Source organism: Macadamia integrifolia, chromosome 14 (genome assembly GCF_013358625.1).
Source record: "Macadamia integrifolia cultivar HAES 741 chromosome 14, SCU_Mint_v3, whole genome shotgun sequence".
NCBI classification, from domain to species: domain Eukaryota; kingdom Viridiplantae; phylum Streptophyta; class Magnoliopsida; order Proteales; family Proteaceae; genus Macadamia; species Macadamia integrifolia.
In genome coordinates, this window is record NC_056570.1 from 6,650,935 (window position 1) to 6,678,829 (window position 27,895).

General features: G+C 39.6%; 1 protein-coding gene across 14 annotated transcripts; it reads left to right on the forward strand.

Annotated features, from left to right (window-relative positions):
• LOC122060474 (disease resistance protein RPV1-like) lies at positions 1 to 27,839 on the forward strand. Of its 14 annotated transcripts, none has more exons than XR_006134421.1 (8): positions 1 to 704; positions 1,353 to 2,457; positions 2,594 to 2,881; positions 3,007 to 5,891; positions 20,741 to 20,961; positions 26,214 to 26,895; positions 27,010 to 27,082; positions 27,271 to 27,839. XR_006134421.1 is itself a non-coding variant. In XM_042623564.1 (5 exons), the coding sequence occupies exons 1-4, from the start codon at positions 145 to 147 to the stop codon at positions 5,860 to 5,862; spliced, it is 4,809 nt and encodes a 1,602-aa protein (XP_042479498.1). In that variant the 5' UTR covers positions 1 to 144; the 3' UTR covers positions 5,863 to 5,891; positions 19,390 to 19,631. The 14 variants fall into 14 exon arrangements, 1 of the variants encoding a protein (XP_042479498.1); XR_006134420.1 differs by having other exon boundaries at positions 27,296 to 27,839; XR_006134412.1 differs by adding an exon at positions 14,382 to 14,554 and having other exon boundaries at positions 26,214 to 27,839.
• Positions 27,840 to 27,895: the final 56 nt, after the last annotated feature.

Below are 27,895 nucleotides of genomic sequence, written 5' to 3' on the forward strand. Positions count from 1 at the left end.
TTGAAAATCGGATTCCGACAACGAAAAAGTTGAGTTGTGATCGGGAAATTGGTAGGAACGTCCATTCCCAGGAACGTTCATCCCCAGGAACTTGAGGTGCTATTAATATGATATCTCTCTCTCTCTCTCTCTCTCTCTCTTCGGATGGTACGTAACACATCATTCACATTTGGAAGGGCGATCAACCAAAATTTGAAAGTTAGAATGGCAGCGACGCATCATCAGGTCTCTACTTCTTCTTCTTCTTCTGGTTCGATTAGTACTACTTATGAAGTGTTCTTGAGCTTTCACGGAGAAGATGTTCGCAAAAAAATCGCGGACCACCTCTACCATGACTTGGTAAATGTTGGAATTCGAACATTCAGGGACTCAGAAGAACTCCGCATGGGAAACGAGATTGGCCCGGAACTACTCACTGCAATCCAGGAATCAAGCATCTCCATTCCCATCTTCTCAGAGAACTATGCACGGAGCCAATGGTGTCTCAATGAGCTTACCCAGATATCTGAATGCAGAGGAACGAGGGATCAGATCGTGTTGCCCATTTTCTACAAAGTTGAACCAAGGGATGTGCGAAACCAGAAAAAGAAATATGAGGAAGCCTTTGAGGAACACCTGCCGAAGGACTTCCACAAGATCCAAAAGTGGAAGAAGGCTCTGAGAGAGGTCGGAGGATTGAAAGGATGGCATGTCCAGGAGGAGACGTAAGTCCAACACTTCCGTTTTGGTTTGGTTCCATATTTAAGGGTTAATTATGATTTCTTGAATAGAACCCACTGCATTTGAAAATGACTTGATTTGATTATATTTTACAAAAGATTTAATTTTTTGCGCCTGAAAAAAACAATTGAATGGATTTTTCCAAACATATTTTGATCTTGATATTCATACTATTGCATGGTATTCAGAAATAGAAATATATGGATCATAAAATTTCAATTATTGAAATTATTTAATGTATCTAAGGAAATTATTTGTTGTCTTCTTCTCCTTTCTTTTTTGGTAGGAATTTTTCATTATTTTTAATAAATAATTTAGGTTTAAGAGCACCCGAGAAAAAAATTATCGGATTAAGGGCCAACAAATGTGAACAAAAGATGAGATCTTGCTTATCATTTTCCTTCACTCTACTTGCTACTATATTTGCTCACTTATGAAAATTCTTGGTGGAGAATAAATAGAAAAGATAAATAAAAAAATAATAAGACACAAATACATAGTAAGACTTGCATAATTTACTTCAGTTCACATTATTCGCATTTGGTTTCTTCTATGTTGAATTTTTTGATTCCTTTCCTTCTGTACATTATTCATCACCAAAGTATTTATTATTTTTTATTTAAATTATACAGTTATGAAGAGGAGTTAATAAAAGAAGTTGTTAATGAAGTTCGAAGTGAATTGAACAAGAGACTCTCGAGCGTTTCTAACAAGAACCTAGTTGGAATCCAATCTCACATAGAAGAAATGTTGAAGTTATTAGATATTGAATCTGACGACAGAACAATTGTGGGCATTCGTGGCCTCGGTGGCATTGGAAAGACAACAATCGCTAGGGCTGTCTATTATGAAATCTTTAAACTCTTTGAAGGTCATTGTAGCTTTATTGCAAATGTTCGGGAAAGTGCTAAACAATATGATGGACTCATTCGTTTGCAAAAACAACTTGTCTCTAATATCCTGAAGCAAGAAGATGAAGTTATTGATAGTGTGGAGGACGGAATTTCTGTGATTCAACAAAGATTTCGTGCAAAAAAGGTCCTTATTGTTCTTGATGATGTGGATCAAGATGATCAAGCAAAGTCTTTAGTTGGGGACCTTGAATGGTTTGGTGTTGGAAGTAAGATCATTATCACATGTAGAAATAAGGATATTTTAACTGCTCGAAACGGAGCTAAGATTTATGAGCCCAAAGAAATGGATTCAGGTGATTCTCTCCAACTTTTTAGCCATCATGCGTTTGGAAGGGACCAACCTCTAAAAGATCATTTGGATCTCTCAAAAGCTATAGTAAATACTACTGGAGGACTTCCCTTGGCTCTTCAAGTTATAGGTTCATATTTATTCAAAAAGGAAAAATCAGTATGGGAAGGTATGTTAAAAAAGTTGCAAGAAATTCCCCATCCTAATGTTATGAAGACATTAAAAATAAGTTATGATGGATTAGAATATGCGGAGCAACAAATGTTTCTTGATACTGCTTGTTTTTTCATCGGAATGGATAAAGATATTGCATGTCACATATGGGAAGGATGTAATTTCTTTCCTAAAGTAGGACTTGATGCTCTTTGTGTAAAGTCATTGGTAATGATTAATGAAAAAAATGAGTTAAGAATGCACAATCAACTTCGGGATCTTGGAAGGGAAATTGTTCGTCAAGAGAACAAAGATGAACCAGGAGAGCGTTCTCGAATATGGTCTCAAAAGGAAGTCTTGACTGTAATCAATGCAAAGAAGGTAGGAATTAAATATGCATTTGTTATTCTTTTTATTCAAGTCAAGAGTTTGTGAATTAGTTATTTGATGTCTTTTTCTTAGTTTATTATGACAATCTTGATTTGGCACTAATTAATTGAGGTTCTCTATTTTATAGGGTACAAGTAATGTTAAAGGACTCATTATTGACTTCAGACATATACCAATGAGCCAATGTTTGATGAATAAAGGACTTTCTGCAATGACAGACCTAAGATTACTCCAAGTTGATTATGCAGAATCTTTTGGGAACTTCACCAATTCTTTTTCAGAACTGAGATGGCTTAGTTGGAGAGGATGCCCTGACCAATATGCACTAACAAATTTTTGCCCACAAAAATTGGTTGTTCTTGATCTATCACATAGTAAAATAACCAATAACTGGATGGGTTGGAACTACATCAAGGTCTTGAAGAACTTCTCTCTTTTATTTATTTTTTAGATCAGAAGTCTTTTAAAAAAATTCAAATTTTCTTTTAGTCCTTCTAAAGCTAATCAGGTAACCTATTATATTTGTATTCTATTTTGCAGAAGGCTACAAATCTAAAAGTTCTGAATCTCACATCTTGTCATCAACTGTCTAGTACTCCTGAGTTTTCAGCAAATCAACTCTTGGAGATATTGATTCTTAAAGGCTGTAGAAATTTGGATGAGATTGACACATCCATTTGTTGTCTCACAAACTTGGTCATATTAGATATGGGTGAATGCAAGACACTAAAGGGTCTCCCAAGTGAAAATTTCCAGTTGACTTCACTTAAAAGCCTCATTTTAACTAAATGCTCAAGTTTGACCAGCCTTGATTTTAGTCGCTGCAGCACTTCATTTCGGTACATCTCATCAGGTCTTCCCTCCTCAAGTTTGAGCAGCCTTGATGTTAGTTGGTGCACTTCAATTCGATACATCTCAGGTCTTCCCTCGAGTTTGATTGAACTAGATGCTAGTGAGTGTAAGTCAATGGTAAAACTATCAAGTACATCAGGAGGCTTGAAAAATTTAAAGACATTAAGTCTTTATGGTTGCAAAAGCCTAGAGGAAATTGAAGGTGTTGATGAGAAATTGGACTCCTTGGAGGACTTCAATATTGAAGGTTGCAATTCATTAGGAAAATTACCAAAGTTGTCAGGGTCTAAAAATCTAACGACTTTAAAGCTCTTTGAGAACAACCTCATATCTGATTTTGAAAGTGATGGTATGGACTCTCTGGAGGAGTTGTATATATGGAAGTGCAAATCATTAAGAAAAATAGCATATTTGCGAGATTCAAAAAGACTAAGGATACTAAAAATCAGAGACTGTCCGGAGTTATCTGAGATAGAGTGCCTTGAGAACTATGAATCTTTACAAAGATTATCAATTATTAAGGCCACATCATTAAAATCATTACCGGTGGATATCTTAACCGGCATGAATAACCTGAGCTATCTTACAATCAGCGGGTGCTTCTTGATGGAAAGATTACCACGTCTTTCAAACTTAAAAGAGTTGAGGCAATTACATATTGGAGATTGCGGAGACTGTGGAGGGATTGAGGATTGGGAGAGCTTAAAAGAAATTCTAGGGCTCGACAGATTGGAGTCCATGCGAGAATTGGAAATAGCAGGATGCATAGGCATTCAAAGATTACCAGATCTGTCAAACTTAAACAAGTTAACTTCTCTATGCATTAGAGGCTGCAAGAATCTAACAGAGGAGATTCATGGTATTAACAGATTGAAAAATTTAGAGGTTTTTGTTATTAGTGGCTGCGAGTCCTTGGAGAGATTACCGGATCTGTCAAAATTGAAAAACTTGACAAAGCTATCAATAAATGGCTGTAAGAAGCTAACTGAGATTCAAGTTAGTAATGGGTTGGAATCTTTGGAAGACTTGGATGTTAGTGGGTGTATATCCTTGGAGAGATTACCGGGTTTGTCAAACATGAAAAACTTGACGAAGCTATCAACAAATGGCTGCAAGAACTTGACAAAGCTATCAACAAATGGCTGCAAGAAGCTAATTGAGATTCAAGCTAGTAATGGGGTGGAATCTTTGGAATACTTAGATGTTAGTGGGTGTATATCCTTGGAGAGATTACCAGATTTGTCAAACTCAAAAAACTTGTTGAACTTATCAGCAAATGGCTGCAAGAAGCTAACTGAGATTCAAGCTAGTAATGGTTTGGAATGTTTGGAATACTTGGATGTTAGTGGGTGTATATACTTGGAGAGATTATCGGGTCTGTCAAACTTGAAAAACTTGACGAAACTATTTGCAAATTGCTGCAAGAAGCTAACTGAGATTCAAGCTAGTAATGGGTTGGATTGTTTGAAATGCTTGGATGTTAGTGGATGTATAACCTTGGAGAGATTACCGGATCTGTCAAACTCAAAAAACTTGATGAACCTATCAGCAAATGGCTGCAAGAAGCTAACTGAGATTCAAGCTGGTAATGGGTTGGAATCTTTGGAATACTTGGATGTTAGTGGGTGTATATCCTTGGAGAGATTACCGGATCTGTCAAACTCAAAAAACTTGATGAACCTATCAGCAAATGGCTGCATGAAGCTAACTGAGATTCAAGCTAGTAATGGGTTGGATTGTTTGAAATGCTTGGATGTTAGTGGATGTATATCCTTGGAGAGATTACCGGATCTGTCAAACTCAAAAAACTTGATGAACCTATCAGCAAATGGCTGCAAGAAGCTAACTGAGATTCAAGCTGGTAATGGGTTGGAATCTTTGGAATACTTGGATGTTAGTGGGTGTATATCCTTGGAGAGATTACCGGATCTGTCAAACTCAAAAAACTTGATGAACCTATCAGCAAATGGCTGCATGAAGCTAACTGAGATTCAAGCTAGTAATGGGTTGGAATCTTTGGAATTCTTGGATGTTAGTGGGTGTATATCCTTGGAGAGATTACCAGATTTTTCAAACTCAAAAAACTTGTTGAACCTATCAGCAAATGGCTGCAAGAAGCTAACTGAGATTCAAGCTAGTAATGGGTTGGAATCTTTGGAATACTTGGATGTTAGTGGGTGTATATCCTTGGAGAGATTACCGGGTCTGTCAAACTTGAAAAACTTGACGAAGCTATTTGCAAATGGCTGCAAGAAACTAGCTGAGATTCAAGCTAGTAATGGGTTGGATTGTTTGAAATACTTGGATGTTAGTGGATGTATATCCTTGGAGAGATTACCAGATCTGTCAAACTCAAAAAACTTGATGAACCTATCAGCAAATGGCTGCAAGAAGCTAACTGAGATTCAAGCTAGTAATGGATTGGAATCTTTGGAATACTTGGATGTTAGTGGGTGTATATCCTTGGAGAGATTACTGGATCTGTCAAACTCGAAAAACCTAATGGTGCTATCAACAAATGGCTGCAAGAAGCTAACGTACTAAGATTCAAGTTGGTAATGGGTTTATTCAAGGTACGTCTCTCTCTCTCTCTCTCTCTCTCTCTAAATGAATCTGACTATTTTGTTAACAATATAAGGGTACTTCTCATATTTGTTTTTAAGACTCCTTAGAAATATACAAAAATATTATGAGTGTCTCATTCTTTCTTAAAATTTTGAGACGAAAAGGATTCAAAATTTACCTGTCCAATTCGTAATTATTTTTTTCATATTAGTAAACTGCATCCACTTTTAAAAGGAAAAAATGTTTGTAAATGTGGGATTTTTTTTCAACTCTCAATTTTTTGCAATGTAAACAAGATGATTTGGTAAACTCACTGTTGCATAGGTAGTAACTCTCCTAGATATGTTATATGTCAAATTTGATAGTCAACTCAGTTGTTTTGCCCACCATATAGGGATTATTCCCTAGATATTTCTTTTTCAAATAGTCCCATCTTCTCATAAGTTTTCATAGCTTTACAATGGCAACTCTAAAATTCAAATAACATGAAATTTAATATATAATGAGGTTAAGATGTGGATAACATGTCTAATAAATTCAAGCGTTAAAACTAATTATGAATTGGCACTTATAGTTGTTGTGTACGAAGCCCACTCCATTTTTTTAAATTTCGTTAATGCCTCTACCTCAATATAGAGTGAAGTGCATGCTTGATAATGTAGCACAATAGGTGAAATTTGATAACTTAATTTTTGGGACATTTTGCTCTACAAAATTTGAGATGGGAGAAAGATCATCTTGAAATCAGAAAATTCCAAAAAGTATGAAGTTATCAGTACTTTTCCCATTATTATTTTTTTATTTATGCTTGAAGATGTAAGCAACTGAACATAAAAAATATTACAAGTTCAATCTCTCTCTCTCTCTCTCTCTCTCTCTCTCTCTCTCTCTCTCTCTCTCTTTAGCTTCTATTTTTTGCCTTTTCCGATTTTTATAGTTAAGGGTGCATTTTTTTTTCATAATTTAAATAATTAATACCCAAAAGGGGAGAAAGAATATACAAGGTGAAAGGAGGGGAGAGGCCTTAGCCAACAAGGAAAAACCAACCACAAGGGAACAAGAAAATTACATCAAAACAATAAGGAGAACAACATCTGCCAAACCAAAAACAATGGGGAACAACAATATAGGGGGGCATCAAGAGGGGGGAATAGGGTTCAATGGAAGGTTCCAAGAGGCAGTGATGTGGTTATTTCTGATGGAACTGGGGATAAGCCTAGACAGGAGGGAGCGGGTTTTGGAGGTAACATCATAGAAGATGGCAGTCCAAATCTTGTCCGGGGAGCGAGTAGATGACCATCTTTGAATGTTGCGCTCCATCCAAAGGTGGTTAATAGTAGCAGAGAAGGCAAGCTTACCTATGGTATCACAAATGGTGGAGCCCCCAAGAGTCATGTCAATCCAGATCAATTCTCTATCATGCGGGAGAATGGTGCTATGAGAGGGCTAGCACTTAGAGAGAATTTTCTTTCAAACCAAAGAAGAGAAGGGGAAAGAGAAGAAAAGGTGAGAAGTGTCCTCCAGATCATGAGGGTAGAGGCAACATGAGGGGTTGACAGGGATATGTCGGTAGATGAGGAAAGACTGGGTAGGGAGACAATTAGAGAGGCATCTTCAGACCATGAAACTATGGCGAGGAAAGTAGCCTTTGAACCAGACAAGATTTCTCCAAGAGACAAGAGGCCCGGAGGATCTGACGAAGGACAAGTAGAGGCAAAAGAAAAGATCCCATTGGAAGAGGGCAGCCAGATACATTTGTCTTCCCTTCCTCGATGCCCAGGGGGGAGGGGAGGAAGGGTAGACCAGAGGTCCGCAAGATGGGGGGTAGACCAACCCAAGGGGGAAAGAATAGAGGAAACAGGGGCAGTAATGGGAAACCCCGAGGAATAGATCATCCTAACAGTGACTAAAGAGGAAAGAATTCCAGAAGGGTGCCAGAGGTCAAGCCACAGAGAGGTCGATTGGCCATTACCTATGGAGAAGGAGATGGCAGTAAGGGCCAGAGGTCTAAGGTTGAGGATTTTCCTCCAAATCCAAGATGCATCCGAAGGGGTGGGGGCAGTCCAAAGTGAGTGAGTGGAGAGCAGAGGGGACTGAAGCCAATCGACCCAGACACTCCTTGCTTATACACAATTTTCCAAATAAGCTTAAGGATACCCACAGAGTTAACTTCCTTGATTTTCCTGATAGCCAGACCACCCTCAGATTTGGGAAGGCAAACCCTGTCCCAACTAATAGGATGGAGAAAACTGGTGGTGTCCAATACTTTCCAGAGGAAGGAGCAAAGAAGCCTTTCAATGCCCTTGATGGTAGAAGAGGGGAGGACGTAGACACCCGACCAATAGAGGTACATGGACTGGAGGACCGACCTAATAAGGGTGAGACGACCAACATAGGAAAGAAGCTTGGATTTCCAAAGTTGGAGCCTCTTTCTCAAAAGGTCGAGTAAAGGGGAATAGTGGTGAGCCGAGAGGTGAGAGGAGATGAGAGGAAGGCCAAGATACTTGACAGAAAGGGAGCCACGGGAGAAACCAGTGATATGGAGGAGGAGATCTTGGGTTTCTTCGGAGACACTCGAGAGGAAAAGATTAGACTTACGAAGATTGATACTGAGGCCCGAGAGAGATTCAAAGGAGCGAAGGGAGGACATAATGGAGGAAATGGAGATAGGGTCTGCCTTGGAGAAGATCATGATATCAACTGCAGAGGTGAGATGGGTAAGGCAGATGGATTTACATTTGGGGATAGGGGAGATTAGATGCAAATCCGTGGCAGTTTGGATAGAACGGGACATGACTTCTAGAGAGAGAGAGAAGAGAAAATGCGAGAGGAGACAACCTTCACGAATACCCCGAGAAGAGGGGAAGTAGCTAGCCGGGCTACCATTGATCAGGACAGAGAATCTGGGGGAGGATATACAACAGTGAATCCAATGAATAAAAGGGGGGAAACAATATGTGAAGCAGGACTTTAGAAATAAAATCCCAGCTAATAGTGTCAAAAGCCTTGTGGATATCGATTTTGAGAAGGGCCACAGAAGAGTGAGGTTTATGATCAAAACCCCTCACCATCTCATGACAGAGGATGATATTGTCCGCAATGCTCCTACCAGCAATGAAAGCGGATTGAGTTGGAATAAATTATTCTTAAAAAAAAAAAAAAAAAATTTGAATATCAATAATCTTCTCTAACAAAAGAGTCTTGGTAGGTTAGCCCATGTTGTGTTATTACTTAAGGGATCTGTTTTGTGTTGTGTTTGTGTGTGTGTGTGTGTGTGTGTGTGTGTGTGTGTGTGTGTGTGTGTGTTGTGTTGTGATAAGTTCCAACTACTGTATACTAGGAGGGAAAAATATGAGTAGAGGAGAGTGAGTGCCTGGCGATTTGGCTAGGAGGGCTCCTGTTGATGTGGAGGAAGAGGATGTGGCTGCAAGGGAATCTCTGGATCGTGGTCCGACGGCTCCATTACCTGAGAACATGTAGGAGCATACAGTCCCTAAGCGTTACTACGCTAAAGCTCTTGGTAATTCTTCATAGCTGGCGATTGATTCCCTTCCTAAACCTATTTAGGCTGGGAATATTGGGCCCATTGTGATTCCACAGTAGGATTATGAATCTAAGTGGCAGGACTTTCGTTTTCCTTTAATGGCTCGGGTTTATTTCCGTTTAATATCATTGGATGCGTCACGAGGGGAGGCTCGTGAAAACTGGAATTTGAGTTAGGGAGTGATCATGCATATGGTGGGAAAGGGATATGTTATCTTCCAATTCCAGTGTGAAGGTGATAAGGCTACGGTATGGAGGAGTCCTTTAAGGATTGGTAAATAATTGATTCTTTTTTAGCACTGGAAGCCAGAGTTTAACATCCATGAGAAGAAGGCATTTACAAAACTCGTTTGGGTTCGTCTCCCTGACCTCCCACTTGAGTATTGGCATGAGAATGTGTTACCTATTGCTAAGGTTGTAGGTCACCCTGTTGCGTTAGACTTAGACAGGCGTACTAGACAAGGTATTATGGGATACTTTGTAAGAATCCTTGTTGAAATTGATGTCTTTGAATCGGCAATGAGGGTTGAGGAGGTTCAAGTTGAAAGGTTAGAACCAGGGACGTCCAAGGTCTTTGGTTTTCATCAAAAGGTAGTTCATGAGGACAATGCAGAGCGATGTGGATACTACAAGCGTGTTGGTCATCAGACTTTGATCGCTGTCATAAACGAGTCAAAATAAACCTTAACAAAACTATGAGATAATGGTAAGAAAGGGGACGAACCACAGAGAACTAGAAGGCTAAATCTACTAAGATTGAGGTGAATGTTGTTTTGAAAATCGAATTTGTAAAATTCAGAATTCAAATTAAAACTAAGCCAATTAACAAAGATAAGAATTAATGAAAAGAAGATATCCTCAGGTCTTGAATCCGTTTTGATATTATTACCTAATCTCTGGTTCATATACTTAGATTCACTGAAACTACAAGTCCTATGCAACCATAAGAATATAATCTCTGGCTACCCTAAGCATAATCTATCCTGTCAAGCATTATCGTCTATCGCTTTCACTTACCACACTTAGTTTGATTGGTTAAAGGCTATCATTAGTGTATACCAAAAATCAACATAAAATACCGTTGTTTGAATAGAATAAATGAATCACAGAGACAAATATTCTAAACTAATTTAACTATGAAAAATCATCCACAATGGGAAGGGGTCTTTAACATCAAACAATCAAGTATAAATTCTAACCAGAAATTAAATAACAATAAATCAAAACTTCATCTAAACCTAAAGATAGAAAGGGGACTTAGCCACTCATAGTGCGAATGAACGAATGGTAGCAATGATGACAGTGGTGATGGAACCTCGGTGCAATGGCAGTGCTCTCTGTGTAATGTTGTCCAGGAAAATCCATCTACAAGAAGGTGCAATCCAAGAAGAAGGGAGAACTATAAAAAAAAAAAGAAAGAAAACCAGCAAGGGATAGTGTGTGTGAGGAGTGATATGGACAGCTTATGTCCTAGAGAATGAGTGTGAAGAATGTAAAAAGAGAAGGACCAAAAGAGAGATATAAAAGGAGAAAGAGGGTGCGTGTGATGGGAGAGATGGACTCCAATCAGGACAGAAAAGGGAAAACGTGTGTAATGGAGGGAACCATTGGAGATGTGAGAAAAAAATAGGGGAAAAGACAGATAGTAGAAGAGGGGAATTAGGAATAAGTGACTACTTGCTGAGTGGAAGAGAAACTCTAGGGAGGAGATGGGAAAGAGAGAGAGAGATTGGCTAGATTAGGACAAAAGAGAGGGAGAGAGAAATTCGGTGTGAGAGAGGGAAACCGTGGGCATGGGAGGAAAAAAGGGAAGAGAGAGGGAGGTCCAAGTGAGAAAAGGAAAAGAGATTTCTATGAGATATGAGAGCTAAGAGAGAGAGGTGGCATGAGAGAAAATAGGAGATGAATTAGTGTGGGTGAGAAGAAAGAGAACCGTGAGAGAAAGTGAGTGTGTGAAGGGAGAAAAGAGAGGGAGAGATCTACCAGAGGAGAGATTTTAGGAGATGGTTAGGACAAGGAGAGAGAAAAAGCTGAGATAAAGTAGGAGGAGAAGGGAAGGACGTGTGAAAGAGGGAAAGGAGAAATCATGGGGTTTCTCTCTACTCAATTTCTTTTTTTTGTTTTATTTATTTTTTATTCTGTTCTTTATAGAAATTCCAACTCTACTGTTGATCCTTTGCCCTTGCTTCTAGACTAAACCATATCCATTCATTTAGCATCAAACCCATGCATATCTCTTGAAAACCCTGCAAGCATAATATGTCACACTATGTAGCCAAATTAATCATGAACATCAAATTAAAAGTAACAATCGAATAGGAATTTCATGAATAACTACAACCCGATCAGACTTCTACCTATAGGCAGAAAAAAGTTGATGATGAAAGGCAATGTGCGGTGGATAAATCTAGAGTGGTGCCAGAGGTGGTGTATGTTGAAGATAGAGTCGATTCAGCTGGGGTGAACTCGGTGAGGGAGTTACCTAATGTGGCTAGAACTCTACCAGATCAACGTAATACTATTATTCCCAATAATAATCTCTCTAATGATTTGGTGGAAGGAGGAATCCAAATTTTTTTGGAATCTTCTGTTTTGAGTCCTAACGGATTAGGAAAGGAGGATATTACACATGTGAGAGAAGGCACTGAAGGTGATTTTCAAAATCTGGTGGACAGTGAGGTGATTTTCAAAATCTGGTTGAAATGGGTTCTGAATATGGGTTGTTAGAGCATGACTTAAGGGGGGATCCGATCATGTTGCTCATGGAGGAGGTGGTCCCTCGGTTGGTGGCTGCGGATGTGGGTGGTGTGCCTATCACAGAGGCCATGTACCCCTCTAGACTTAGGGGAATGGCTGCGGTTCAAGGTCGAGGTCGTGGTGGAGGTAATCCCAATGGAGGTCAGCTGTCTGCTCTTGATTGCCCTAGGGAGGAGCATATTGTGTCCTCAATGCTAGTCACAAATTGTTCAAGGGGAATAATTTCGATAGTGCACTCGGAGGTCTTTATGGTGGATAACGAAGCGTTGTTGCGGGAGAACGATGGTGGTGGTAAGGATGTGGGTGGGAAGCAGAAGAAGAAAGGTGGAGGTCAGGCGAAGAAGTCTGACAAAGGTCACTCTTCTAACCAGTGATCAATGCGTGTTCTATTTTGAAACATACGAGGAGTTAGGAATGCTGCTAGAATTAGCACCTTATGCACGATGTTGAAGGATTTTACCCTAGACATTTTTTGCTTGGCTGAACCCATGGTTCAAGTAAGTTTTCTGCTTTATTCTTTAATAAGTTGAGTTATGCAGTAGATTTTATTCATAATTCTAGGCAGGATAAAGTAGCTAATTTATGGATAATATGGAAGCTTGATTATTAGCGCCCTGTGGTTGCTGCCATGTTTGAGCAGCATATTTCTGTAGTTTTTGATTGGCTTGGTAGCAAGGTGGGCTTGTCTTTTGTTCATGCTAGTTCATTTGAAGTGGTTCGCCGTCAGTTATGGATGGATTTGGAGTCGCAAGCCACGTCGGTGATTCCTTGATCTGTTATTGGGGATTTTAATGCCACTTTGGTTTCTCATGAAAAAAGAGGCCCAGGTACGGCAGCTGAGTTTCAGGCCATAGTAGATGTGTGCATGCTATTACCTATCCCTTCCTAAGGGAAAAAATATACATGGACAAATAATCGGAGGAGTGGTCATGTTGCTGTGGTTTTGATGCGGAGATCTTGTCCAATACACGTCATGGGATAAAACTTTGAGCTGGCATGTTTACACGTCAAGGGATAAGCGTTGAGCTGGGTTTCCTTTGATGTTAGGAGTCTAACATTAGTAAGACACGTCAAGGGAGTAGTATGTTAGGAAGTTTCTTATTTTATTATTTTTCTTGTCTCCCGTTCAATACTGGGAATTGCTATTGGATTAGGCAGTTCAGAATCAAGTCAATAAACAGTATCATTCTTCCTAGAATTGTGTTCTCATCGTCTAGTTTGCACGAAGTCAAGCAAATCCCGTTGTGCTACATCAGTTTTAGACCGTAGTTTTTGTAATGAGAAGTGGCTAGACGTGATTAAAAATATAGGGCAACGTGTCTTGGTGAGTTCGGTATTAGATTATGCTCCTTTATTATTGTCGGCTAGTCATATGCAAGAGACGTTATGGTCAGAAAAAGCTAAATTGTGATGGATGAAAATGGCAATTGCAATTCAAATTTTTTTCATTTATCTGTGAAGTTGAGGACAGCTAGAAATCAAATAACATCTTTAAAGCAGGAGGATGGTTCTTGGAGTTCGGATCAACAGGGAATGGCCTCTTATATTTCTAGTTTTTTTGAGAAATTCCATGAAGCCTCAACTGTGTCAGTTCATCATGAGTTGTTAGACTATATTCCTAGGGTGCTGTCTGTTGATGATGTTGATAGGTGGAAGCTATTCCTATGAAGGAAGAAATCAAACAGGCTGTGTGAGATTTGGATCCTGAGAGTTCTCCTGGTTCTGATGGATTCTCAGGTACATTTTTCAGGAAATGTTGGGAGATTGTAGAGGTGGTTATTTCCTTTTTCTTGGTGGGAAGGCTTCCTAAAGGGATTAATAGCTGCTTTATTACCTTAATTCTAAAAATTGAGGGTGCCTCTTTTGATAAGTTTCGATCTATATGTATAGGTAATTTTTTTTTGTAAAGTATTATGAAAAAATTATGTCTTCCAAGCTTGTAGGTTTGCTGCCTAAACTTATTTTTGATGAACATGGAGCATTCAGAAGGGGAAGATCATTTCTGCAAATATTAGTCTATCCTCTGAATTAGCTAATTTGATGCATTCCACTGTGAGGGGTGGTGGAATGGGTTTGAAGCTTGATGTGCAGAAGGCCTATGATTCCTTGTCCTGGGAATTTCTTTTTGCAACCCTGAGAAAGTTTGGTTTTTCTTCCAAGTGGGTTTCATGGATTCATCATCTCTTGAGCTCTTCCAGGATTTCCATCTTAGTGAATGGAGGACCGGTGGGACTTTCTGAAGTTGGTGGAGGTTTGAGGCAGGGTGATCCTATTTCTCCCATTTTATTTATTTTGGCAAAGGAGGTCCTTTGTAGAGGCTTGAAGTCTATGGTTAGAGAAGGAAAGCTAAAGCCACTTCCAGGTCCTAGAGGTGTGTCCATTCCCTTTCATTTATTTTTTTGCAAATTATATATTTATTTTCATGAATATATTTGCAAAATATGTGAAGAATCTTCAGAATTTTCAAGTTAAATATCAGGCCTTCTCTAGTCAAAATTTTAATCTAGAAAAAAGCAGCTTATTCTTTGGGAAAGTGGCTTCCCACAGGACGCACTTTATTAGTGATTATTTGGGCATCCAATCTGCAAGGCTTCCAACTAAGCACTTGGCTGTGGAGATCTTTAAAGGGAGAGTTAGAAGAGATTACTTGTTATTGTTGATGGATAAGATAAAGAATAGGTTGTCTAGCTGGCAGGGGAACCGCTTCTCTATGGTAGGAAGAGTGGATTTGGTGAGATCAGTGATCTCTAGTATCCCAATTCACAATTTTGCAATTTATTGGTGGCCAAAATATTTTATTAATGTTGGGAGATATGGAGGTGGCAAAAAAAATTGTTGTGAAATGGGACAAAGTTTGCAAGCCTAAACAGGAGGGAGGTTTGGGAATTAGGAGGCTGCGTGATGTAAATTATGCTTGTTTATGTAAGTTGACATGGCAAATAAAACTTTAAGACTCTTCCATAAATAAGTTTTTCCGTGCTCCTTTTCTCAAAGAATATGGTTCTCTCAAATTAGGTCATATTTCCTCTTCAATTTGGTCAGGTCTCAAGAAATTCTGGAGGTTTGTTGCGTCAAATGAGCAGTGGATGGCTGGTAATGGGCAGAAAATTCATTTTCGGAGAGATTGCTGGCTGGGCCGAAAATCTATTGAGGAGTTGTCGAGGTTTGAGGAGTTGTCGAGGTTTGAAAGTGGCCATTTTGATACCCTGAAAGCTAAGGTTTCTGATTTTATTCTTCATAATAGTTGGAATTTTCCCTAAGTGGAATCTTGCTTTATTACTGATATTTTTGAAAAAGCTAAGAATATTTACATCTCTAATATGGTGGACATGTGTCATTGGCGTCCAACTTATTCTGGGATATTTATTGTCAAATTGGCTTGGGAGAATATTAGAAGGGGGTCGCCTAATGTTGGGTGGTCTTCCTTTTTGTGGCAATGGCATCTTCAACCTCGCCAAGCTGTTTTTGGTTGGAGGTTGATAAAGAACAAGCTGGCAACAGATGATAATATGAAAAAAACGTGGTGTGGCCATGGCTTCCAGGTGTGTACTATGCAGTCAAGTAGAGGAGTAAAAGTGTCATATTTTCTATGAATGTAGCATTGTAAGGTCCATGTGGTGGGGATTTTGTCACTGTTTGGGATCCGATGGCTTGTTTATGTTGGGGATGATCACTTGAATGTATGGTGGAAGGTTCAAGGAAAGAAGGTTTTCTTGTAAGGGATTGTGGCAAAAGGGCTTTGTTCTAATTCCCTATTTTATTTGGATGGAGAGGAATGCCAGGCGCTATGAAGGGGTAAGTAAGACAGTGAATCAATGTTTAGTGATGGTAAGACGTGAAATAAGCTCTTAGACCTTGATTCACACAGGTTCAGCTATTTCTATATCTGATCTGTTATGTGCTAGAAGAATGGGCTTTCCAGGGGTGCAGTGTAACACCCTGAAGTTTGAAGCACTTGAGTGTCCCAGTGTTGGAACATGGTTGACACTGAGGTAGATGGCCGTCTCATTATGGGTTAGTATGTACTGCTTTGAAGGGAAATATTTGGTAGTTTCCACAGGCCAAGTATAGAAAGAAAGTGGCAAAAAAAAAAAAAGGTTTTCTATGAAGGGGTTTTTTTTGCTTTGTGTAACCCATGTTTTAGGTCAGTACTTGGTGGGGTCCATCAATAGGAATTTAATTTATATAATTTTATGGTTTTAGAATTAGTTTTGAGAATTATTTCTTTAGAATTAGTTTTAGAAATAATTTTTAGAAATTAGGTGGTTCAGCCAAGCAGACCCTAAGGTCCATTTGGCTAGACCATATATACTCTTGGGCAGCCACTGTTCACCATATAAGACCCTAATTTCGTTGGGGAGGAGAGGAGAAGAAGAGGAGGAGCCATACATAGCTGTTGTCCTCCTAGTGCTGCTGCATGTTGTTATATCCTACTGCTGCAGCTGCATGTTGTTATATCCTACTGCTGTAGCTGCTGTCCATGCTTGGAGCAAGCAAATTGAGAGGTGCATGAGCTGCTTAAGCTGAACTCCTACATGCTTGCTGTTGTACCTGCAAAATTAAGGTAAGATATGGTTCTCTAATTGCCGAAAAGTAGATAAATTGCAAATTAGAAGTGTTTCCAGCCATATTTCCAAGCATGCAGCCACCCAAAACTGGGAAACCTTGGACTGCATACCTGGTACTAGAAAAATTCAGGTGCAGAGATGTAGTTGATGCTATATACTTGTTGTACGTATAATTTCAGTAGTGCACATACCCTTAATTGTCTCTGCAGCTTCCCAGAAATTGGGTTCAGACCTTGCATGCAGGGGATTTTATCCTAGAGTGGAAATCAGTAACCTAAATTTGGTTCCTACTAGTTGGGTTTTGGGCTGCTGCATGTATGGGATTCATCATCCCAGAGATGAAAAACCAGCTGTAGCACCCATATGTGTAAAATATGCTTCCTGAAATTATAATTAGGACTGTAGACAGACTTATAGCACACCCCTACAGCCGCCCATAAACTGGGTTCGAGTTCAGCAGGTTCGGGAATATGTTCCCAGACCTGAATCTGCCATTCCAAGGAAGAAAATTTGGCACTATGATGGGGCAGAATTTTAATTGCTGTTATTGGTGAATTTAGGGACTGCAATTGAGTCCCTATGAGCTAAATTCAGAACCCAGTGAGTGAATCCCCAATTTCGGGAAGGGTTCTGGGACCCAATTTGCTTAAAACTCATCTTTGTAAACCCTAGGTCATAGGGCTTTTGTCAATTGGACAAAATTGACTGCAATTGGAAGTGGGGTAAAGTTCCACATGTCCCCAATTTTGTCCAGAAATGGGTAGAAAAATTTATTGGGTCACCCTGGTAGGAGAATTGGGAATTGGTACCCAATTGACCACAGTTGACCTTATGCCTAGTAAAGGAACCCAAATTGGAACTATATAGGAGTTCTATAAATTTTAATTAGCCCAATTAAATGTATATGAGTAGTGAATTAAATGGGATGGGTCTCTGTCTATGCAGTTGGACAGAAATCCCAGTTAATTCCCAAGAAAAGCCCTACTGGGAACAATTGAACTGTATTAGGGCTTAAGTGAATTGGACTACAATTGACCAATTAAGCATCCCACCCATGTTTGACATTATAAGAAGTCCTAGTAGGAAGAAATTGGAAGATCAGAACCCGAGGAATCTGCGTGGCAGATTCGGTCCACAGATGGGCAGAATTCTGCTGTTTGGAGACCATGTCTGGCAGGCTGGTCCGGCCAGCCGGTGGGCTCAGACTATACATACCGGATGGGATCCAGAATCACTGCTGAACTTTCCCCAGTGTTGGATATGGCCTCAGCTGCCTCAAGAATGAATATTGGGTATGAGAATGATCCAATTGTGACTAAAGAAAAATGGTGAAAATACCGTGGGTAGGAAGGAATGAAATGTGACGGTGTCTGTGTGGACCATAGTTGTATGGGGAATCTTGCTCAGTCAACCAAAGGGCTGGGAAAATTACAGATCACTTTATTTTGGTATTGGGAAACCAGTACCCCGTAGTTTAGTCCTAGTAAGTAAATAGGAAATTCATGGTTGTGTGGGTCAAGTAAGTGACCTACACAAGTGTTAGGAAGCTGAGCTGGTAATTTAGGTCAGTTGGTTGGGGAAGATACTGATTTAGATCAGTACCTCTGCTCGATAGCTAGGTTGGATTCCGGTGAGGGCATTTATGAAGATCTTGGAAATTAAAGCTGTTCTTAGGTAGTGAAAGACTAAAAGTAAATATAAATATTGAATTGTTAACAGTAGGAATCTAAGATACTTGGCGAGGACACGCATTGATGGGAATTCATTGAAAGGACATCCAATCCGGGTATCAAGGTGAATGGGTGTTTGATTTCTTTTACGGAGTGTTTTGATATTTTTAGTTATGCATGCTTATATGGATGGAATGTGATGTGTATTATGGATTTATTTTATATAAAATTAAATATGTTTCACATATGCATTATTTTACCGATTGTGATGTGATGTGATGTGATGTGATGTGATCGAGGTTTTATGGATGTGTAATATTATAGTTGTGTGGTGATGGTTGTAAAATTGACGGTTTGAGGCCAGGTACCGTGGGCTCAGAGGTCAGTGTTACAGTTGTGATCACGGATGTGTGTTTGGATGTTATGGATGCATGTAGATGCATATGGTTAGGATCACATCCCAGTGCTATGACCCCTTGCCAATAGGGGGTAAGGTATTGGCTAATCTCACTCAGTGGTAGATCACAGAGAACTACTACTCCCGGATACGACGTATTGTATCCTGAGAGGTCATAACATGGTACGACGTACTGTACGCATGACTGTCGGACAACATGGGGCCCGATGATGGTGTGGGATTCTGGGACCATGTCTGTCAGGGGTTACTATTTAGGGGTTGGCTGGAGGACCGGGGTTCTTCCCGGGATTGGCTGACTCCTGCTTGTAGCTAGCTTGCATCTCTGAGGCTCAACGTACTGGGAAGGGGATGCCACCTATGCTGCTTATAGCACTTATACCCGTACATACTAAGACTTAGTAACTAGAATGGATATTTATAAATAAAATGGATCATGTGGCTGTGCATATGTGGATATTATTGTGAGTGTGTTGGCATCATGATGTGTGTGATTGCATGCTCACCCCTCATTGGGCTTGAGAAGCTCACCCTTTGTTGATTACTATTTTAGATGATGGAACCGGTGCTGAGGCAGGACCGTAGGATTGGACTTTAGCGGCGGTTGTGAGGCTTGTGTCTATGAGACACTGGGTTGTTGATGGATTTCACTACTGTTATTCGGTAATTTCTTTGATGTATATATTGATGTTATATGTAAGAGGTAAATATTGAACCTGTGGGTTGTTAACAAATGAATTTTGTATGTTGCAATTTATCACTTTAGTAAATCACCAGTGATATTTGTATGATTTATTAGCGTATTCTAATTTTAGAATGTGATCTTGGTAGCATTTGTGAAATTTAGGTACTGTTTCTATGATCCTGGAGGATTAGGTTGACTAGATGTGGGTGTCCAGTGCCGTATACCTTGGCTAGTTAGTGGCAGGGTGTGACATGCAGTGTAGGTATCGAAAAGCTTTTGAAATCTATTGGTGTCCCCCTCCGATAGGTTGGTTGAAGTTGAATACAGATGGTTGTTCTCTTGGGAATCTAGGAAAATCAAGGGCAGGTGGTGTGTTTCGAAATGATAAGGCAGAGGTTGTGGCTAATTTTAGGGACTATCTAGGTATTCATACGAATTTTGAGGCTGAGTTCCTCGGGGATTGAGAATGCCAAAAGGCTGGGTGTGCAACGGTTATGGATTGAATGTGACTTGGTTAAGGTGTTAACACTGGTATTGAAAAGAAAATCCCTTGGATTGTTCGCCAAAAATGGATAAATTGTATGGAATACTTGGAAGTGGTGGTGTGGAAAGTCACTCATTGCTATTGGGAAGCTAATACAGTCGTTGACTATCTGTCAAAATCTGCAGCTTGGTTTGAAGTTTCCTCTCCCGTGTCTTCTTGGTCAGCGTTGGTTATCATGGATTTGGATATGGATGCTTCCGGTCGTCCAAGATATCGGCTTAATTAATAGTCTTTGCTTTACCTCAGTGTGGATGAGTTGCGGTTGGTGTCCTATTCTACCGATGGCAATGCCGAAGGTGGTTTAGGTTCATCACTGCTCTCTTCCAGGTAGGAGGGTTGGGGTGATGTTTGCCCTTTTTTTTTTTTGTATCCTATTTGTATCCATTTTCTCTTTGTTCATATTTAATATATTTGATTTTCTAGCCAAAAAAAGTTGTGTGTTGTGATGACTGATGACTTATAGACCTTTTTTATTTTCTTTTTCGATTTCTCTGTTTGCATGATATAGCTTTTATTATTATTTTTTTATTTTGCATGTTCTTTTTTATTTTTAAGGCTCTATTAAGTCTGTACAATTTTAGGCCTTTTGTGGACCTCTGCTCTCCTGTTTTTCAATTCTACTAAGTTCTTCTTTACTAAAAAAATTGATATTGATTAATCTTCTCAACAAAAAAGGGTTTTGTAGGTGACCATCTATGATTGTTACCTAAGGAAATCACATCCTTGAAAGGTTTTTGATGTGGAAAAGAACAAGGAGAGGCCAGTAAGTGCACAGCAGCTGGTTAAGTTCACCCTCCTTTCGATTGGCTGCTCAACTGTCAAGTGCCCTTACAAAAGACACCCCATGCAGATTTGTCTAAGGTGTTGCAGGAAAATCAATCAAAGTAATATCCAAGGTATGGTCTTTTTTCAACTGACCTTACTAGATTCAATTATCAACTAAATTCAGTCTATATATTTAATGTTTTGTTGTGTAGTGTGCCTTTCCCTTTCCCTTTTACTTTTACTTTTATTTTTCTGTCTTTAATCGGATCCATGTAGCCAACCCCATGCAGTTGAGATAAGACTGAGTTATTTATTTATTTTTCTTTTGTGCCTTGAATGAACTTGTGAATAAGCAGGGCAGTCATATTTTTATCAGCCAGAGCATTTGGCTGGTAATATACATATACATAAATGCTTATTTATTGGCCCATACATATTTGTACTTGCATCATTCTATTAAATGTATGTGCAGCCCAAATCCAAACCCAGACATAGTTTTTCTTTTGGCCAATATGATTAGGATTAGGGAAAGAAAAATTATATAGGCTATTTATTTTGTACAATAAGTTTCATACTCTGCTTTATTTAAGAGATACATACAAATTGTTTTGTGGATTGAGTTAAACATTTTGGAAATTTTTTCCTCTGCATCATGTTCCTTTATTTTGCTGCAGCTGCCTTGCTTCCAATTTCAAGTTCTTGGTGCATATGAATGATATACTACACTACTAGAGCTACTGCAAAGCTACTTGTTTCTAGTAATAGGAGAATGAGGTTTCATGCTATGCCTCAAATTCCTCTTGATTTAGGGAGTCTTTTGTCTTTTTGTGAGTATATACTAAGGCAGAAAGATCCTCCAAAGAAGCAACTGATAAACTATCATCCTCAGGATTCACATTACACTGAGGGGCCACTGCAAATTCAGGACAGTGGGAAAGAGAGGTAATAGAGTCGAGTCTCCCTCACACACAACTTCTAGGCTCAGATCAGAGCAGACCCTAGTAGCAGAAGTTCTCATAATGCTATCGCAGTTGCACACAATTTTCACATCGTATTTAACATGAATTGTGGATGGAACAAGGAGGTAACATCACAACTTGGAATTTTTGAGAATTTAAGGTGGCAAAGTTCTCTAGTCAAGGCAAGTTAAGATAGAGTCATTAGTCTTTCTACACATTTTTTTTTTAGTTCCAATACAGAGCTGGATTATTTTCAGTTGGGCTGTGGTCAAGTCAAAATAAGAAATATGTCATGTTTCCTTAAAGCTCAACATAAAATCACACTCTAGCTAGAGAGATGGTGGAGACCAACTTGTTGGGCTAAGGACGTGATGATTAGTTGAGCCCATGGATTTCACTTCCAGATGAAAAACAGATAAAATTTACAGTAGGAAAGAACAGTATAATGGAATCACATCTATGGCCCTAAATGTAACTCTTGGTAGTCATTCAACAATACATTCAATCCTGTTTTTGTTTCCAGCCTAATAGGTCAAATTAACTGTTCAAAGGTTTGTTTGACAGACAGCCTAGTGTTATCTGCAACAACATGATGGAAGATTTCTCTGTTGGGCCTTTGGTGTATTCTTATGATCTCACCTTCCAATTTTTGTCTCCACAACCCTCAATTGCAAACCTTGAAGCAAAATATATCTTCTCCTCTACCAAGAAGCAGTCCTAATCTAAATGGAAACCCTACATAGTTTTCCTGTGCGAATTTAGGTTGGCTCAATTTGGAATGCATTTAGGTTCAGTGGGTTGGATTTGGGAGGATAAACCAAGCCCAAGACCTTACAGGCAGAGTGCCAGATATTAGAAACCAAGGATATCTTTGTCTATCTATAATAAGTCTAGTGGGTGAGATGTCTCTTTACTCTGCTTGTCAGCATAGGATTTTCATGGAAATGATGTCCTGCAAAGCAGACAATACTAAAATAAAATAAACATAGATGCAAAAGTGGTAAATGGATGGGAGATATTGTCCCTAATTTTTCTTCTCATACACTAGCCCCTTCCATTGCTGGTGTTACAGTTTCAAGCCATTCATAATCCACTTCAAGAGCTGCTTCTCCACAGAGCAGTTATTCTACACTCCACTGCAGAATAACATGAGAGGAGCAGTCACTGGAGTAAGAATGCAGCTAGAGCTTTCCTGCTCTGAACAAATACATCAATCCTCAGGCTTCCTCTATTAAAATCCAGAGCTTTCCTGCTCTGAATAAATACATCACTCCTCAGGCTTCCTATATTTAAATCTCCCTACTTCTCCTTTGAAATTAACCGCCAATACAGAAGCAGCCAAAAGTACCATTGTTGTACACAGTGGCATGTCTATAGCTGTTGTTGGTTCGTTATTCCTTCACTGTTGGCCATGGCAATGGGCGAGGTATCTTGGCAGATGAGTCTAGTTAATTAATCCTTATGTACCTTAGTGATAATTGTTACAATATTAATTAGATGTAACCAGAACCAGAAACAAGAAGAAGAAGAGAAGAGAAGAAGGAGAGACCGAAAGCTGTCCAGAAACAGAGCAGCCTGTGATCAGTCCAGAATAGACTGATCGTAGGTCAATGTAGTGTATATATATTGCATAAAAACAAAGCAAAAAGTACAGAAAAGCCCCTCACTTAAGTCGCAACCCTAACACACAAATCTGGACCGATAGGACCAAAAGGCCCCTATCGAGTCTTGGTTCTGACGCTAAGGGATTAGCGCTAGTTCTTAACACTCCCCCTCAAGCTGGAGCATACACATCATCCATGCTCAGCTTGATACAACCATTGCGAAAAGTGGGGGCAAACGGGGACTTAGTGAACATGTCAGCTAACTGATCCGATGAAGGAACAAAAGGAGTTTCAATCAGCCTCTTCAGAACAGCATCACGAACAAATTGACAGTCCACTTCTATCTGTTTGGTTCTTTCATAGAAGACCGGATTACTAGCAATATACACCGCAGCTTGGTTGTCACAATACATTTTCATTGGCTTGGTCATTGAAAACCCCAGCTCCAAAAGTAACAACTGCAGCCGCATCAACTCAGCAGTCATATGAGCCATAACTATGTACTCAGCTTCTGCACTAGACCGGGTAATAGTAGTATGCTTCTTGCTGCGCCAAGTAATAAGATTACCTCCAACAAAAGTACAGTATCCAGTAGTAGATCTCCGATCACTAGCAGAGCCAGCCCAATTAGCATCAGAATACCCTACTACTTTCATATACCGATTCGGACGATAAATCAACCCCTTTCCAGGAGCACCTTTTAGATAACGAAGAACAGGAACAGTAGCATCCCCATGTGCTTTTTGAGGAGATTGCATGAACTGACTAAGGACCCCAACAGAATAGGAAATGTCAGGTCTAGTCATAGTGAGGTAAATTAACTTGCCAATCAAGCTCCTGTACTAATGCACATCCTGGAGAGGTTCACCATCATCCACACCAAACTTTTGGTGAGGGTCCATAGGAATATCAACAGGTCTGGATGCAAGCATCCCAGTATCAGATAGAAGATCCATCACATACTTCCTTTGAGACAGATTGATCCCTTTCTTGTAGCGAATTACCTCTATTCCAAGGAAATAATGAAGTTGGCCTAGATCCTTTGTCTGGAAATGGTGCTGGAGATGATCTTTGACTTCAGAAATTCCTGCCTCATCATTACCAGTCAGAATAATGTCATCAACATATACAACCAAGACAACCAGCTTATCACCTCTACGACGAACAAACACAGAATGATCAGAATAACACTGAGAAAAACCACAAGTAACTATGGTAGCACTGAACTTGTCAAACCATGCTCGAGGAGACTGTTTCAGCCTATATATAGCCTTGTGTAAGGGACACACGACCTGTTCTCTCCCCCTGAGCAACATACCCCGGAGGTTGCTCCATATACACCTCTTCCTGTAGATCACCATACAAGAAGGCATTCTTGATGTCCAACTGAAACAAGGGCCAATCAAAGTTGACAGCAAGAGAAATAAGGAGACGAACAGAATTCAATCTAGCAACCGGGGAGGTCTTAAAGTAATCAACACCATTTGTCTGAGTATACCCCTTAGCAACCAGACGGGCCTTCAACCTCTCAACAGAGCCATCAGAATGATACTTAACAGTGTACACCCAGCGACACTGCACCAGATCCTTACCAGGAGGTAAATCTACCTGACTCCAGGTACCACGACTCAAAAGCGCATCCATTTCTACATCCATGGCAGCCTTCCATCCAGGGATACGAAGGGCCTCAGTATGGGTACGGGGAATAGGGGTAGTGGAAAGAGATAAGGCAAGACCATGGATAGGAGAGGGAAGATGAGATAAAGACACAAACTTATTAATAGGATACACAACCATAGATTTGTGAGTGCAAGAATGAGTACCTTTCTTGTGCGCAATTGGTAAGTTATCAGACGGTGGAGGAAGAGGAGCTTCACCTGAGGAAGCCGGTAGTGGAAGGAGTGAAGCATCTGGGGTATGTACCTCGCCACTTGGCTGTCCAATCTTCGTCCTGCGCTGATAAACTTGTAGAGGAGGGGAGTCACTAGCACCAGGAGCATCAGGGAAGGGTATAAGGGAAGGTATGGGTGGAGGAGATGGAGAAGACCACTCTACACTAGAGGAGGGCACTAGAGGGGGGGTAGAATGAAGTACCTTCAAAGAAGGTCACATCGGCACTGACAAAGTTCCTGTGTGAATTAGGGTCATAGCACTTGTACCCTTTCTGAGTACGAGAATAGCCCAAAAAAATACATTTAGTAGACCTAGGAGACAACTTATCAACCTGTATATGCAAATTATGAACAAAGCACACACACCCAAAAACCAGAGGAGGAATAGAAAAACTCGGTAAATTAGGGAACATAACAGAGAAGGGAGATTTGTCGGACAAAATAGAGGATGACATGTGGTTAATCAAATGACATACAGTTAAGACACCATCACACCAAAAATGCTTGGGAACATGCATATGCAACATCGTTGTCTTATCCTTTGTGTTTCCTCAGGTTTCTTTTTGACGTGGTGTAACTTTTGTGTCTACAAATGAGTGAGTGAATGTCAGGGAGAGAAATTACAAATTCCTGAAATGAATTACAAATTCCTTAAGCTGAAAAAAGAAGAGAAACGGATTTTAAGAGACACAGATTTGGATCAGTTACCATGGCATTCTTGGTTATGTTTGCTTCACCCCTCTTAATCGAGCAATTGTGTAATTCTTGATTTATATGTCATTTGTTGTAAGTTATGTTCTCTTGATACAATGTTGCCTCTAGCTTTGTGCCCCTAAGTAGCGAGAACTAGAAGAAATATTGGTCTTCAAAGCTATATTTCTGTTCTAATACTGACTTACGTTTGATTTGTTGGATTGATTGTGTGTAGGCATCTATTCCAGTTAATGCATTATACCATCCTGATAGGAGTGGGGACTGGTAGCAGAAATGATTTTTTTCTTTGGTGCATGGTGTGAGTAGATGATGGAGGTTCTGTTAAACAATCTTCTGTTCTTACATTTGATTCTCTCTAGACTGTATCTTGATGGCTATCCAAAACATTGTTGGTTGTGAAATTCTGAGTTATAGAGAAGGGGCATCATCTTGCTTGCCTAAAACAGAAGCTTCTCCCTAAAACAGAAGCTGAATTATACACCTTGGATATGATTTTAGAAATTACAGTGGCTGCTGTAACTCTGTTCATTCTGCAAATTTCATATTTCTCAGACATAAAAAACTTATAGGACTCACTTTTCTAAGGTACCTACGATCAATGCAAAGAGAACTTGACTCCAATTACATAAAAGTGAATTGTGCTCTATCTGATAAATTTGTAGGTGGCTGGTCGAACATGAGAAGTTGTCCTTAGGATTGACAGATGGAGGTTTGCAAGGTTTGCTTAGAGCTTCAGCTGAAGTGTTGGCAATAGATCTTTGGTGTTCTTATATGGCTGTTTTGACTACTGAGAAAGCCATGGTTGTGAACAAATTGGGCTGGGAAGAATTTGAAGAGCACATGAGAAGGTCTGGGAGATTGGTAAAAACTTTGGCTCTGGTCCTTGGACAGTGCAGGTAATGGGAAAACACTTGCCAAGTGCTAGATGATGGTTTGATCCCAAGCTACTTCTGTTGGTGGTTCTTATAAGTCATACACTCATGCTCATCTGTATCCCACCACCATGGCAGAGTTTTGTTGCTGTATATCACCTGTTTTGCTAGATGTCTCCTCTTCCATCCTCCTCATCTTCTATTTTTTCAGGTATTTTTTTTTCATTGGCAAAGGCTTCTTTTAGAAGAACTTCTAATCCTTTTTCCCTCTGAGACTCATTCCAAGTTGAGAGAGATCAGCTTTTGTGCCATGGCACCTGGTTTTTTACGATGGAAATCTTATTTCATCTAATTGTTAAAGTTTGTTAGAGGTAACAAACTTGAAGTTTATTGTAACAGTTTTTCTGCGTGGATTGATCATTAGGCAATCACAGATTCCATCAATATTATTCTTCCACTGGCACTAAATTTGAATTATTCATTGGCTGGACATCAATGACGTTAACTGTCCACTGTGACTCTGTGACCAGACAATTGAAGCTAGTGTTGTTGCTACCTGGGAAGTCTTTTCCAAGGTTTCGATCTGCAAATTTGATTGGTGTGATGTCTTACTTCACTGTCTGGGGCTGACATAATTCACATTCTGTTGGTAATCCCTAATATCATTGTGGATCATATGGCAGTTTTCATTATTTGGGTGTAAAGAAAAGAATGGGGACAGTTTACATTTACTTAAGAGGCAACTCATATTATTGTTATTCCATTGTCATTGGCCTCTTGTTTGGTTAGACAGTCAAGTTGTAATTTCAGTCTCAAAAGGTATGTGAGGAAGTGAAATGTCTTGTCTGTACATATATATGGAAATACACTTCTACCATGTCACTGATATTGTGCATGTATGATTTGAAATAGTTTGTCATTGACATTTATGTTGCTAGTTATTATCTATTCTCAGATTGAGGCACTTCTAATTTGATTTGATGATGACTATTTGTACATAATTTGGTTTGATTATTTATTTCAT